At 41.5% G+C, this 16,869-nt stretch overlaps 1 protein-coding gene across 2 annotated transcripts in view; it reads right to left on the bottom strand.

The window, feature by feature from the left end:
* The window catches only part of ADAMTS6 (ADAM metallopeptidase with thrombospondin type 1 motif 6), a 363,879-nt gene that overhangs the window by 92,286 nt on the left and 254,724 nt on the right, over positions 1-16,869 (bottom strand). For both annotated transcript variants that reach the window (XM_077286170.1, XM_077286161.1), the window contains one exon: positions 3,144-3,289. In XM_077286170.1, coding sequence (XP_077142285.1) covers positions 3,144-3,289 — 146 coding nt within the window. The remainder of the gene's footprint in view (positions 1-3,143; positions 3,290-16,869) is intronic.

Raw genomic sequence — 16,869 nt, forward strand, 5'->3', positions numbered from 1 at the left:
TTATGCAAGTCACATATGTTCATTGTGCCGACAGTCATACAAAACAACATGGATTTTATTTTAAGTCTATGAAACCTAATTTCTAAAAATTGTGAAAATCACAATTTGACCTTTCCTTATACTTTTTTTCATTACCTTTTGAGCCCTGGCAGAAATAAAGGGGAAATAGTATCAGGATGGAAGATACAGCTGTAGACAAAACATGTATAGTCGTGACGGTGATCTCATCGCACCGTGGTGATATCTAGGGTAAATATCTAGGGGAAATAACATCTAGCCTGACATATCACACCAAGTGTGATAGGAGACCCTTCTTTAATTACTTTAATCATTCTGGGGGGACACAATATTATAATGTTACATTACAGAATGTAAGAACAAATAAACCAAAGTCTCACTAAAAAACAAAGAGGATTTAATGTAACCACAGCATGGGGAAAACAGATTTTGTAATAATTGAATATGCTATCCGTGACCCAACGAACACCATTTTTTTTTTCTCTACCATTAATATAACTGGAGAATCTTTTCTTGGAATGATACAAGGTGCAATTCCTCTGTTCCTCATCTAAAATGTATGGGATGGCTACTACTGTCTTCAAAAAGCTAAAACTATAAAAAATAAAAAGTATGAAGCCAAGAAAAGTTATGAAAAATATATCTAATTGATTAATAAACACACAGGCAAAAAAAGGTTATAAATACAGTTGTACAGAAAACTGTTTGCCCCTTTGAGATCATCAAATCAAAATGTACATATTAAACAAAGATAACACAAGTAAACACAAAATGCAGTTTTTAAATGAAGGTCTTTAAGGGAAAAAGAAATCCAAAACTACAGGGCCCTGCGTGAAAAAGTGATTGCTCCCCCTTAAAACAAACTAAGGGTATGTGTCCACGTGTAGGAAACGCTGCGTGTTTGACGCTGCGCAGAGCCGCAGCGTCAAACACGCAGCGTCCAGATGGTCCAGCATAGTGGAGGGAATTTTATCAAATCCCGTCTCCACTATGCGCGGTAACATGCACCCAGCTTCCCTGCGATTCCGGACATGCGGCGCGTCTTTTAAGATCACAGCATGTCCGTGTTCCTTGCGGCGACGCTGCACCGCCGCAAGGTATAACACAGGGCCCTATGCGTAGGGTGCGATGATCCCGGATGTGTGCAATGAACACATCCGGCATCATCGCGTCACAGAAGGGGCGGGGCTTAGCGCCGAGCGGGTTTGCCGCTCCGACCAAACCGCCGGCCATCCTGAAGGTGGACACATACCCTAACTGTGGTGTATCAAATCTCTGGAAAGCGGAGTTCAAATTCCCTAGCCACACCCAGGCCTGATTACTGCCACACCTGTTCTCAATCAAGAAATCACTTAAATAAGACCTGCCTGACAAACTGAAATAGACCAAAAGATCCTCAAAAGCTAGACATCATGCTGCCATCAAAAGAAATTCTGGAACAAATGAGAAACAAAGATACTGAGATCTATCAGTCTGGAAAAGGTTATAAAGCCATTTTTAAAGCTTTGGGACTCCAGCGAAACAAAGATGAGTGGGCCCAAATTCCTCCAGAAAGTTGTAAAAGACTCACTGCCAGTTATCGCAAACGCTTGACTACAGTTATTGCTGATAAGGGCGGCCCAACCAGTTATTAGGTTTAGGGGGCAATCACTTTTTCACACAGGGATAAAAGACCTTCATTTATAAACTGCACATTGTCTTTACTTGTGTTATCTTTGTCTAATATTTACATTTGTTTCTTGATCTGAAATATTTAAGTGTGACAAACATGCAAAATAATAGGAAATCAGGAAGGGGAAACACTTTTTCACACAACTGTAATTAATCACAGAGAAAAGCGACAAACACAGCAGGCCACAGGAGGAAGCTTGACAAGGGCATGGGCCGAAATGAGCATCGGGGCTGGTGCTATTCTAGCAGTAGAAGATATTCATGGGTAAGCATCATTTTGGTCTGCTACATACTACATTACTTATTGCACAATCTTGGAAAGTGCGATAAGTCTGGGTAAATTTGGTTTGTCCATAGAGGTGCATATAATATACGGTACATCTGTATTTACCACCCAATAACCCAAACCATAATCCGTGTTTAACAATGCCTATCCAATACTTTTTGACAACTCCTCCATAATATATATACACATACTGCTTGTTGTAATTCCAAAATGGTATAATTTGTACAAGACCTCCAGTCACAGTGATATGTTAGGTCATAATAATAATGTCAATTGAATAGGTTGTAAGACCAAGAGACAAGCTTATGGACACAATAAAGAACAACATTATATAGAAACTTACACTGTATGTGCCCCTCTTTTCCCGTTTCTTTTTCTTTTAGGTCAATTGAATCAAAGCCTGTACTCAATACGATTTCTGATAAATTCTATGGTATGATTTAATTCCTTTTGACATTGTGAATGTGACTATACATAGTTTAATATAGATATATTGATTTTTATCCTATACATGCAGATTTCCTTGAGAACGGCTTGTATGCTGAAACATTAGTATTATATGTCCGTTTCTCCTATGTCGGCTTTGAATTCATTTTTTTCACTTCAATTGTGATGAAATGTTATTTTTAAGTGGCAAAGGTTATTTTTTTACCAAGAATCTGATGTTAACAGTTCCTTCAAGTGCACCTATCCTTCTACGGTTATGTGCACACGGTCAGTAAATGCTGCAGGTTGGTCGCTGTGTACGCCCTGATGTTACAGCATAGTGGACGGGATTTCAAGAAATCCCATGTCCACTATGCGTCCAGAGACACCCGTGGAGACGGACATGCGCCTTTCCAGACCGCAGCATGTCTATTTACGAGATGCGAGCCTCCGCAAGATTAATTTCCCCCGTACAATGTATTGGGAGAAGTGATTCCGCACGGTTCAGTGAACACATGTGGAATCACCTGCGTTCAATAGCCGGCAGCGCTTTGGACGCAACGGACATGTGCTACATACAAAGCGCTGCCTAATACTGAACGTCTGCACATACCCTAAGGAGCGAGAAACCCTCCAAATACTTGTAATGTAAAACAGTAAAATTATAACATACAAACAAAAATAAAACATAAAGGATACAAATGTTTCTTTAGGTTGGCTCAGGCTTACTTTAGTTACTTACGCTGGACTGTCACAGTGTCTTATAGATGACGAGACCCCTCCACCACAGGTTCTGGTGCACTCTCCCCATAATGACCATGGACCCCAGTCACCATCTAAACTTTTAGGCCAGGTTCCAAAAGTTACACATTCACCTTGATAACACCACTAGAAATAAATAGACCAGAGAGGACATGAGAATTTTTCTAACACTAGTAAGAAAAAAGCTACATGCAGACAATTCTACATTATAACATTTCTAAAAATGCCAATAATTACATACATGATAGTAAAATAAAAGAGTAAACATTTCTCACATCGGATATTAAAAATAGCTGATTAAATCAATGAATCCTTATATAAGCAATAAACATCTTAAAGACTTCTCATAACCAGCTATGATCAGCTAAGGGTTTATATGCGTTGGATAGTCCCTAATTATTCATTGGGACCTTCATAAATAAGCTGATCAGTTTTGATATCCAGCGATCAACTGTACAAAACCTTGCAGAAAGAACTGAATTTTGCTGCAGCACCACCGGAGAAAAAAAAAGTATTACTCAGTGCCCATCAAATCAATAGATTGTCCACATATTGTAAAACAGGACAAGTTCTCCAGAAGAAGAGAATCTTAACCACTCTTCATTCTGGCCAAGAGAAAGGTCCTGTCCCCTTTCCATTACCTTCCTAATAGGGCACACAATTTATTTTTCTCCATTTGTGGCTATGTGGTTTCTACAGGTAAAACAATTGATATGAAAACATCAAGGTACAATATAATTAAGTGTGACAAAACCTTTCAAGGGTTATTCTGGCTGGACTACTTCTAGATCTGTTGGTGTCCATCCACTTTGGCCACCACTGATTGCAAATACAAGGCTTTTTTATCCCTAGAATGGAGCAGACGTCGATAACTTCTTCTAACCAGAATAACCCTTTAAAGTTTATACTAAAGGAACGTATCAATTCAGATTCCCGTTAAGTAATGTAATTGTTCCTTTTCCAGGTGGTAACCAAAATAAAGGCTTCAGTGGTTCCCGGTTTTATTACTGGCATATACAGTACAGACCAAAAGTTTGGATACACTTTCTCATTTAAAGATTTTTCTGTATTTTCATGACTATGAAAATTGTACATTCACACTTAAGGCATCAAAACTATGAATTAACACATGTGGAATTATATACTTAACAAAAAAGTGTGAAACAACTGAAATTACCGTATTTTACGGCGTATAAGACGACTTTTTAACCCCTAAAAATTGTCCCAAAAGTCGGGGGTCATCTTATACGCCAGGTACGGCATGTGCAGGGAGCGATCCTGGATGTTCCCAGGGTCTGAAGGAGAGGAAACTCTCCTTCAGGCCCTGGGATCCATATTCATGTAAAAAATAAAGAATAAAAATAAAAAATATGTATATACTCACCCCCCCGAGAAGCCTGGCTGTCACCGCTGCAAGCGTCTGCCTCCGTTCCTAAGAATTGCAGAGCGTGAAGGACCTTCGATGACGTCACGGTCAGGTGACCGGTCACATGAGCGGTCACGGATTAATCACAGGACTGCGACGTCATCGAGGGTCCTTCATGCCCTGCAATTCTTAGGAACGGAGGCAGACGCTTGCAGCAGTGACAGCCAGGCTTCTCGGAGGGGTGAGTATATACATATTTTTTATTTTTATTCTTTATTTTTAACATGAATATGGATCCCAGGGCCTGAAGGAGAGTCTCCTCTCCTTCAGACCCTGGGAACCACACGCCATATAAGATGACTGGGCGTATAAGATGACCCCCGTCTTATACAGCGGGCATATCCCAAATTCCATATTTTATATGGAAAAGTTGGGGGTCGTCTTATACGCCCAGTCGTCTTATACACCAGAAAATACGGTATGTCTTATATTCTAGGTTCTTCAAAGTAGCCACCTTTTGCTTTGATGACTGCTTTGCACACTCTTGGCATTCTCTTGATGAGCTTCAAGAGGTATTCACCGGGAATGGTCTTCCAACAATTTTGAAGGAGTTCCCAGAGTTGCTTAGCACTTGTTGGCACTTTTGCCTTCACTCTGCGGTGCAGCTCACCCCAAACCATCTCGATTGGGTTCAGGTCTGGCGACTGTGGAGGCCAGGTCATCTGGCGTAGTACCCCATCACTCCTCTTCTTGGTCAAATAGCCCTTACACCGCCTGGAGGTGTGTTTGGGGTCATTGTCCTGTTGAAAAATAAATGATGGTCCAACTAAATGCAAACCAGATGGAATAGCATGCCGTTGCAAGATGCTGGGGTAGCCATGCTGGTTCAGTATGCCTTCAATTTTGAATTAATCCCAAACAGTGTCACCATCAAAGCACCCCCACACCATTACACCTCCTCCATGCTTCACGGTGGGAACCAGGCATGTAGAGTCCATCCTTCACGGTGGGAACCAGGCATGTAGAGTCCAACCGTTCACATTTTCTGTGTCGCACAAAGACATGGTGGTTGGAACCAAAGATCTCAAATTTGGACTCGTCAGACCAAAGCACAGATTTCCACTGGTCTAATGTCCATTCCTTGTGTTCTTTAGCCCAAACAAGTCTTTTCTGCTTGTTGCCTGTCCTTAGCAGTGGTTTCCTAGCAGCTATTTTACCATGAAGGCCTGCTGCACAAACGCTCCTCTTAACAGTTGTTGTAGAGATGTGTCTGCTGCTAGAACTCTGTGTGGCATTGACCTGGTCTCTAATCTGATCTGCTGTTAACCTGCGATTTCTGAGGCTGGTGACTTGGACAAACGTATCCTCAGAAGCAGAGGTGACTCTTGGTCTTCCTTCCCTGGGGCGGTCCTCATGTGAGCCAGTTTCTTTGTAGTGCTTGATGGTTTTTGCCACTTCATTTCTTAAAGTAATGATGGCCACTCATTTTTCTTTACTTAGAATTTGTATTATGGCAAGAAAAAAGCAGCTAACAGTCTATTCAGTAGGACTATCAGCTGTGTATCCACCAGACTTCTGCACAACACAACTGATGGCCCCAACCCCATTTATAAGGCAAGACATCTCACTTATTAAACCTGACAGGGCACACCTGTGACTTGAAAACCATTCCTGGTGAATACCTCTTGCAGCTCATCAAGAGAATGCCAAGAGTGTGCAAAGCAGTCATCAAAGCAAAAGGTGGCTACTTTGAAGAACCTACAGTAGAATATAAGACATAATTTCAGTTGTTTCACACTTTTTTGTTAAGTATATAATTCTACATGTGTTAATTCATAGTTTTGATGTCTTCAGTGTGAATGTACAATTTTCATAGTCCTGAAAATACAGAGAACTCTTTAAATGAGGTTTGTCCAAACTTTTGGTCTGTACTGTACATTTTACATAGCATTTGATGCATCTTGTCACAATTTCAGATTCATATGGAATGTAACAAACCTCTGAGTCTCAAAAATATATCAGAGGCGTATGATGGTAATTATTTATTATGCTTGCTTACATATCGGCATCATATTCCATAGTGCTTTAGACACATGGTCATTACTGTCCCCATTGGGGTTCACAATCTAGATTCCCTATCAGTATGCCTTTGGAATATGGAAGGAAACTGGAAAACCTGGAGAAAAAGCAATAAAACTTGGGGAGAACATACAAACTTGCAGATGTTGTCCTTGGGGGAATCTGAACCCAGGACCCCAGCACTGGTACAGTAGGACACCATGCAGGGCCAGTATTTTTTCTTTCTGACATCTTCAGCATTCAATACACTATTCTCTATAAAAAAAAAATATTTTTTTTCACAGTGTCATGCTGACTCCACATTTTCCGGCACCTCTGGATTCTCCAAACCAATTTTCCGACTGTTGACTCAGTTTAATTGGATCTGCTGCAATCAGTCAATGGTTTGTTTACAGAAAACTCCTTTTTAGAAAGTAAAACAGAACGGGGCCAAGTGTTGTGCCAATTAATTAAGTAAATGAGTGTTTCAAGTTGAGTCAGGTGTTGCAAGACATTACTAAGCTGGATCCGCATTCTGTGCCATACCAACAACTGTTCTTGCTAATGGTGGAGTCATACGGGCCAAAACAAGCCCCATCTACTTTCTCTCCATTCACAATCTACTCCTGACATTTCCTTCAAAAACTAAGTGGCAGGTGTGAAGAGTGAAGACACCTAAGCTTCTAACTCATTAGCAGAATGATATTATAGGCTAGGGTCAGAGGGTCGTAGGTTCTCTCTCCCGAGAGAATTGGGCCAATTATGCAAATGACACTCTGATCAAACTATGATCAGAGTTTGATCCGAGTGTCAGCATAGTTTAATCCTATTTTATTGGATGAGGAGAAGATAGAGAAAAAAATTCTCTCTCTTCTCCATTGTGTCAATGCGCGGAAATCAGACTACCTTCATAAGTCAACTGAGTGACGTCTGATATTTCCCATGCACTAATAGGCTTGAATGGGTAAGTCCGATTTCAGAGTTGCAGCATGCTGCAAGATTTTGTCCATCAGCACTGCCCCATTGAATAACATTGGTCCGAGTGCTACCCCATAAAAAAAAAATCTGTCAGCACTCGTGTGATTTAGGAGCATGAGAGAGCTCATATAAAGAGACTCTACTGAACGTTTAGGTCTAACGTAATTTGCCATGTGTATTCTGTCTCAATATGGAGTCAATTTTTATAAAGTGGTATGTCTGGCCCTATTAAAATGTGTTACCATATTTTTGATTGATTGCTATTAGTACTTTTTTTGTTGCAGTATTTTTAAGCCCAAATTAAAATGGAGTATTAATCAGACCTACTATAAACAGGAAACACATTTATAGTTCATGAATACAAATACTAATTTTGCTGTTAAAAAAAAAAAAAAAAATCGAACAGCACCACAATTTATGTGTGGTAGAGGCTGTGGGTCTTCCGCATTGAGAAATATACAACCAATGACAATTGTCGATAGTATACATTTCTATATTGAACACACTATTTGGAGAGACTTGTTTCATTAGGTCAAGATATCTTGGATACTCACACAAGCAATACCTGAAATAAAAATACAAAAAGTAATAAAATCAGTCAATGGTATTTTAAATGTCCAACGCAATATTCTATACATTAACCCAGCCTCTCGATCAAATGGTCCATCAAGGTAACATTTTCTTGGATCACCTATTCTTCCATTAAATCTTGTTTTCCACAAAAACTTGGAAAGGAAATTGAGGAGTCTTTTTTTAACTCCAGATACACAAATTTGTAGTGGTTATATGAGATTTGAGGGATTTTCCCGCTTGGCATAGTAAGGCATTGAATCCAACTTTTCTTACCTGGAGATCCACATTCAGCTTAGAGAGGCTTGCGAGCCTCACCCAGACTTCCAACCACCCCAGAATATGGATATTCTGCTTTGGCCCCCCTAAAGGTAGCGACACCTAAAGCCTTCATTAGAGGTACAATGATAGCCAAAACGTTCCCGCATAAATCACACTGCGGCAGTTTACTTACATCCAGGAATCCCTACCTTACTCCAATTTGGTATTGTTGCATCAAACTCTCCCATCACATTATCACATCCAGCTTCAAGCAACCTAACTTGTGGGACAATCCTATCTCCAGATCACTTTTTTGCCAACGGATTGCTGCTGGATCCGTTCTTACAGATCACTTACTGGACATTTGACCATAGCCCAAGTTCAGCATATGGGCATCCAGATCTGCTCTTCTGTGTGGGACTACTCACACTAGTCACCACCTGGAGAGCTGCTCTTCGTAGCTGTCTGCTAGACATAGTGCTAATACACCAAGTTTGCAGAAAGCCGAGAGCCACACATCATGGGCCTGCAAGTCACATGTCGCTCCCGAGCCATAGATTGGGGACTCCTGTACTAAGGGAACATTCACAAATTTTCTTTATCAGTTTACAAAATGGACAGACAATGGATCCTTAGTGTTTAACAAAATTAGTCACTCATAAGTTGTTTTAATGGATGCGTCTCCTCTTCCCTAAATATCTGAGTGGATGTGGTCCTCAACTTCTCTGTGGGTGTCTTCTTGAGGACCACGCATAGTTGGCTAACAAGACCAAATTGATATACAGGGAAGAAAAGGGGCCACATCTCAGGAACGGAGAGGGGCACGAACTAAAAAAAAACAATGTCAGATTCAGGAAAAAATTGGCATTTACAGCAGGCTAAAAAAACTATATATATATATATATATATATATATATATATATTACCGTAATCGTCTAAGGGTCACTTCCGTCTGTCTGTATGTCTGTCACGGAAATCCCAAGTCGCTGATTGGTCGCGGCCAGCTGGCCGCAACCAATCAGCGACAGGCACAGTCCGGCCGCGAAATGGCAACTCCCTACTCCCCTGCACTCAGTGCCCCTCCATACTCCCCCCCAGTCAGCGCCCGCCACCCACAAAGCGTTGTAGCAGTCCGTTAATCCGACTGCGTTACATCGCGGCATAACGCGGTGTAACGCAGTCTGTTAACGCTGCTATTAACCCTGTGACGAACTTTTTACTATTGATGCTGCCTATGCAGCATCAATAGTAAAAAGATCTAATGTTAAAAATAATTTAAAAAATAAAAAATCGTGATATACTCACCTTCCGAGGCCTTTCCCGCTCTTCGCGACGCTCCGGACCATGCATTGCGGTCTCACGAGATGATGACGTAGCGCTCTCGTGAGACCACTACATCATCATCTCACGAGACCGCAATGCATTCTTGGGACCGGAGCGTCGCGAGGAGCATCGCTAAACGCCTCGCCTGGATCTGGGGCCGCCGGAGGGTGAGTATATAACTTTTTTATTTTTATTTTTTTATTTTTAACGGGGATATGGTGCCCACACTGCTATATAGTACTTGGGCTGTGTTATATACTGCGTGGCTGCTACATACTGCGTGGGCAGTGCTATATACTGCGTGGGCAGTGCTATATACTGCGTGGGCAGTGCTATATACTGCGTGGGCAGTGCTATATACTGCGTGGGCAGTGCTATATACTGCGTGGGCAGTGCTATATACTGCGTGGGCAGTGCTATATACTGCGTGGGCAGTGCTATATACTGCGTGGGCAGTGCTATATACTGCGTGGGCAGTGCTATATACTGCGTGGGCAGTGTTATATACTGCGTGGGCAGTGTTATATACTGCGTGGGCAGTGTTATATACTGCGTGGGCAGTGTTATATACTGCGTGGGCAGTGTTATATACTGCGTGGGCAGGGTTATATACTGCGTGGGAAGGGTTATATACTGCGAGGACTGTTATATACTACGTGCCTGTGTTATATACTACGTGGGCTGTGCTATATATTACGTGGGCAGTGTTATATACTATGAGCAGTGTTATATACTACGTGGGCAGTGTTATATACTACGTGGGCAGTGTTATATACTACGTGGGCAGTGTTATATATTAAGTGGCTGCTATATACTACGTGGCTGTGCTATATACTACGTGGCTGCTATATACTATGTGGCTGTCTGTGTTACATGGGCTGTTATATACTGCGTGGGCTGTGTTATATACTGCGTGGGCTGTGCTATATACTGCATGGGCTGTGTTATATACTACGTGGCTGTGCTATATACTATGTGGCTCCTATATACTACATGGCTGTGTTATATATTAAGTGGCTGCTATATACTACGTGGCTGTGCTATATACTACGTGGCTGTGCTATATACTACGTGGCTGTGCTATATACTACGTGGCTGTGCTATATACTACGTGGCTGTCTGTGTTACATGGGCTGTGTTATATACTGTGTGGGCAGTGTTATATATTTATTTATTTATTTATTTATGGTAAGTGCCAGGTCTTCTTTTATGTTAGTACATGTCCTATTTTGTGCTTTTTTTGGTTCAGACTTGGTTATGCAATTTTTGAGGCTCAGATAAAAATGGATGGTACACCAACATCTTTTTTCCTAGATCTATTAATTTTGAGCCTGCAAAAAACAAAGACAGGTGAATGTGCCCTTACCGTGCGCTACCAAAAAGGCATTTAGAAGAAGTTAAAAAACACAAATATGTGAAAAATAGTAGTATATCCATTCATAAAGATCGCTTTAGATTATCATGAGTGTTGGTAAATTACAGTACATATATGGGGTCAGGGGTCCATTCATGTACACAGCTTTATTTTCAGTAAAGGACACAATTTAGTGCTAAAAACAATGGCCTCTCCCTTCAATTAAACCATCTAGAACATATAAGGTGCACCAATGAGCACTAGCATATACCCAGACAAGATAGGGAGGTAGTTAAGCATTCTGTTCCACAGCTTTGGATACATCTTGCTCACTGCCGGTTGCATGAAAGACTCTTTGTAATTCAGCTCATTGCCAAACGAATAACAGCCGCTTGGGTGTTCTTAGAGTCTTTTTGTGGCTGCATAATGAATGATGAAACGAAAGAGAGCACTTTTCATGTCTTCCCAACAATCAACCCTATAGGATAATCCCAACCCCTGAAAAAAAAAAAAAAAGGGGGGATGCTTCCAGGAGGCATGAGACAGCTGCAGAGCGATGCAATGGTCTCACCAGGTCACATACAGTAGCACGACATCCATGCAATTGGTTATGTGTGAATGAAATTACGTCAGCCTAGAATGCAGAGTGAAGAAATGGAGAGGAAACGAGCGAGATCGAGGGTGAGAGCCGGTCAATGGGATCATGGCCAGATTCCCAGATGAGGCAGCTAAAAGATGCTTGCAAAGAGAAAAGCCGCCATTCATAAAACACAGAACAAAGTAAGCATAGCAGCAAAACACTCCGCACAGATTCACAGGAGGGAAGGACCTGAGCAAGTTTCGGATGAATCACAACACGGACAATAGGGAAATGTGGTTTTTCTCCTTTTCTATCACAGCGGTAATATGGACCTTCCACTTCATCCTCAGACATTAATACATGTTCATTATGGTGTCCACTTCTTAGGCAGACGATAATACAAGCTGATAACTACTGTCACAAAGATCCTGGCTTCTTCCAGGCTTGATCGTATCTCTGCGTCTCCTACATGCAAGTCTCTACAAAAGACAAGCTACTGCCTTACAAGGGTTTTTTTATGTAATTCTCCAAAAAGAGTTCTTCTAATTATACCTCTGTTCAGTAGCCAAACCCTTAGGCCACATTCACAAGTTCAGTATTTTACCTCAGTATTTATAAGCCAAAATCAGAAGCTGAAGAATCAGAGGAAAAGTATAATAGAAACGCGTCACCACTTCTGTATTTATCACCCACTCCTGGTTTTGGCTTACACATACTGAGGTAAAATACTGACCAAACACTCAAAAAGTGGACGTGTCCTTAAAGGCATTCTGTTATTAGAAATTACCAATTACTTAAAAGGGGGATCTCAGTTAGAAAGTTATCTACTGCTCAAAGGTTAGGGCCTAACTTTCCGATAGATGGAGTCTGACCGTGGCTCTGAAGAGCCGTGGCTGAATGAAGCGGAGAACGTTCATGCGCAATGCCTCTCCACTTATTCTAATAGGAGCACCAAAGATTACCTGAGTGCTGCACTCAGCATTCTCCAGTGCTCCCATTAAAGGGGTTGTCCAGTCAACACCAATAACTTTGCAGTCACTCTGTGTGATTACAGACTTATGAATCCCCCAAATGCACGCACTAAGCACTGCGAAGATTTCATGGTTTCACACCCGGGACCAGTGGGTATGTATAAGTTATTCATACCCCCAGCCAGGCTGTGTCCTCTAGCCGGGCACACTCACTGACCGGTCTCGTCACTGGTTGGGGTGCGGCCTTGGCTCAATACAAGAGTATGGCCACACCAAATGGCCGGGGGTATGCATCATTCATACATACCCTCCGGTCCCGGATCTGAAACCGGCAGATCCCCGCAGCGCACAGTGCATGTGCTGGGGGATTGTAGTCACACAGACTTATTGGTTTTGCAAACTTATTGGTTTTGATCAGACAACCCCTTTAAAAGTAAATGAAGAAGCAGTAGTGCACATGATCGTTCTCTGCTCCATTCAGGCTCTTCCGAGCACTGGTTCTCAGGATAAGTAGGAGCAATGGTGGTCAGACCCCCAGCGTTCGTATAATTATCACCGAGCCAGTGGACAGGGTATAACTTTTAAACTTGAGAACACGCCTTTAAATCAGATTTTAATATTAAATAAAATCTTTGGTGATTTTTTTTTACCCCATCGCTGTTTAAAAAAAAAAAAAGGGAAAATCTTGCTATTTTCACAATGGCCACTCGCCCTAACTTAAGACTCATACTTTCTGTCAGGCACATGGTTATTGGAAGCAATACAGTGACTCAGGCCTCATCCTTAGTCTAAATACCTGCTGTATATGCTTCAATCTGCGCAAAGGTCGTTGGGAAGAGATGGGAAGAAGGTAAGCAGACACATCATCTATTGTCCATGGCGGATCCTGGGGTATCAGCTGTGTATAGAGGTGTTACCTGTCACTGTAAACCTGTTTGTCATGACAATGAGACTGCTGAAAAGTGATCTGAACAGAGGAAGAAGCAACTCTAGCCTTGAGGTAGATGTAAATGTTTTGGTTTTTTTTCTATACAATAGATAGTAATGGAAATAAAAAAAAATATCCAAAATTTATATAAGGACTTTCGACCTAAAAACCTGATCTTGCTCAAGACTTTCTTTGGTCCTTGATAAAAAGAAAAAAGGGAGAAACACAACCTCCATTCTTGTGATCAGTGGGGTCCCGGTGCTTGGCCCCCCAGTGATCAGACCGTTATCACCTGCACTTTATCTCTGAAAACATATTTGTAAAAGTTGAAGATTTGTGGCAGAAGGTTCTGCGATTAACTCCATAGAAATGAATGGGACAATGTGAAATCCATATGCTTGCTTCCAAAAACTATGGAGATGAAAGGAACAGATTATCAATCACAAACATTTCTGCAACAACAAAAAAAAGAAGAAAAAAAAAGAGGATATTCTGCAAGTTTAACAATACGACAAGTATTCACTACTACTTAATTCCACGTTGATATTGCTTTGTGACTGATAATGACCTAAGCTCCTTTCCTACCATCATCACTGTAAGAAGACCCTCATGAGAAATGCAGAGAAGTATTACAGTGGCAATCAAATTGTCAGGGGTAAATTGAAGGGGTTTTACAGATCTTGAGCTGTCAGCCTAGACAGGACTGCTGAGTCCAGACATTTGTATCAGTGGTCAAGTGCAATAGTCAAGGCATCATCACCGCTAACATGTCAAAGACTGGGACAGCAATGGAAAGGCATCATTAGGTTGGCACAGGGTAAGTAAGGCAGATTTTTTAATTTTTATACCGAGCATTACCTTTTTTGCTATTATTGTACTCCACAACAAATTATTAGCATACAGGATGTAAGTCACATGAAAAAGGCAAAATCAGGAGACAAAGATTTGTTTTAGCCAAGTGATGTCGCCCTTCAGGCTGAACCAACACAGTAGGTTCATAAAATACCAGTGAGCACTCGATTCAATTTTTTTTGTATGTAAAAAAAAAAATTCTGGAGATTTTTCAAGTTTCTCCTGGTAAGCAATGACTAAAATAACAGAATAACAGACAGCACTAGGATGCTGGCCAAGTTTTCCAAAAATCTGTAGACTTGCATAGGCAAGTTTTCTTCAATACTCAGATCAAAAATGGACATGAGGTTTTTTTTATTTTACTTACAGTGGGGGAATTAGTATTTGATCCCTTGCTGATGTTGTAACTTTGCCCACTGACAAAGACATGAACAGTCTATAATTTTAAGGGTAGGTTAATTTTAACATTGAGAGATAGAATATCCAGAAAATCACATTGTATAAATTATATAAATTTATTTATAATATTTGGTGGCAAAACCCTTGCTGGCAAGCACAGCAGTCTGACGTTTTTTGTAGTTGATGATGAGGTTTGCACACATGTCAGGAGGAATTTTGGTCCACTCCTCTTTGCAGATCATCTCTAAATCATTAAGATTTTGAGGCTGTCGCTTGGCAACTCGGAGCTTCAACTCCCTCCATAAGTTTTCTATGGGATTATGGTCTGGAGACTGGCTAGGCCACTCCATGACCTTAATGTGATTCTTTTTGAGTCACTCCTTTGTTGCCTTGGCTCTATGTTTTGGGCCATTGTCTTGCAGGAAGACCCAGCCATGACCCATTTTTAATGTCCTGGTGGAGTGAAGGAGGTTGTTACTCAGGATTGTACAGTACATGGCTCCATCCATTCTCCCACTGATGCGGTGACGTAGTCCTGTGCCCTTACCAGAAAAAGACCCACAAAAAACATAATATTTCCACCTCCATGCTTGACAGTGGGGATGGTGTTCTTTGGGTCATAGGCAGCATTTCTCTTCATCCAAACACAGCATGTTGAGTTAATGTCAAACAGCTCAATTTTAGACTCATCTGACCACAGCAACTTCTTCCAATCACTCACAGAATCATCCAAGTGGTCATTGGCAAACTTCAGATGGACCTGCATATGGGCCTCCATGAGCAGGGGGACCTTGTGGGCACTGCAGGATTTTAAATCTTTACGGTGTAATGTGTTACCAAAGGTTTTCTTGGTGACTGTGGTCCCAGCTGCCTTGAGATCATTAACAAGTCCCCCCTGTGTAGTTTTAGGCTGATTTCTCACCTTCCTCATGATAAAGGATACCATGAGGTGAGATTTTGCATGATGCCCCAGATTGATGTCGATTGACAGTCATTTTCTATTTCTTCCATTTTCTTACTATTGCACCAACAGCTGTCTCCTTCTCACCCAGCGTCTTACGTATGGTTTTGTAGCCCATTCCAGCTTTGTGCAGGTCTATGATCTTGTTCCTGACATCCTTATAAAGCTTTTTGGCTTAGCCCATGTTGTAGAGGTTACAGTCTGACTAATTGAGTCTGTGGACAGGAGTCTTTTATAAAGGTGTATGTAAGACAGCTGTCTTTAATGCAGATAACGAGTTGATTAGGAGCGTCTAACTGGTCTGTAGGAGCCAGAACTCTTAATGGTTGGTAGGGGATCAAATACTTATTTCACACTGCAAAATGCAAATAAATGTATATAATTTATACAATGCGATTTTCTAGATTTTTATTTTTGATATTCTATCTCTCAATGTTAACCCCTTCCCGACATGTGACGTAATAGTACGTCACATGTCGGGACCCCCGCTTTGATGTGCGCTCCGGCGGTGAGCGCACATCAAAGTCGCGACATGTCAGCTGTTTTTTACAGCTGACATGTGCGCGCAATAGCGGCGGGTGAAATCGCGATCACCCGCCGCTATTAACTAGTTAAATGCCGCTGTCAAACTCAGACAGCGGCATTTAACTACCGCATCCGGCCGTGCGGCCGGATATGAGCGCATCGCCGACCCCTGTCACATGATCGGGGGTCGGCGATGCTCCTCCATTGTAACCATAGAGGTCCTGGAGACCTCTATGGTTACTGATCGCCGGTGGCTGTGAGCGCCCCCCTGTGGTCGGCGCTCACAGCACACCTGCATTTTAGCTATATAACAGCGATCTGATGATCGCTGTTATGTAGCAGAGCCGATCGGGCTGTGCCTGCTTCTAGCCTCCCATGGAGGCTATAGAAGCATGGTAAAAGTTAAAAAAAAAAGTAAAAAAAAATGTGAAAAAAATAAAAAAAATATAAAAGTTTAAATCACCCCCCTTTCGCCCCAATCAAAATAAATCAATAAAAAAAAAGCCCAACCTACACATATTTGGTATCGCCGTGTTCAGAATCGCCCGATCTATCAATAAAAAAAAAGCATTAACCTGAT

The sequence above is a fragment of the Ranitomeya variabilis genome, chromosome 1, assembly GCF_051348905.1.
Source record: "Ranitomeya variabilis isolate aRanVar5 chromosome 1, aRanVar5.hap1, whole genome shotgun sequence".
Taxonomy (NCBI): Eukaryota; Metazoa; Chordata; class Amphibia; order Anura; family Dendrobatidae; genus Ranitomeya; species Ranitomeya variabilis.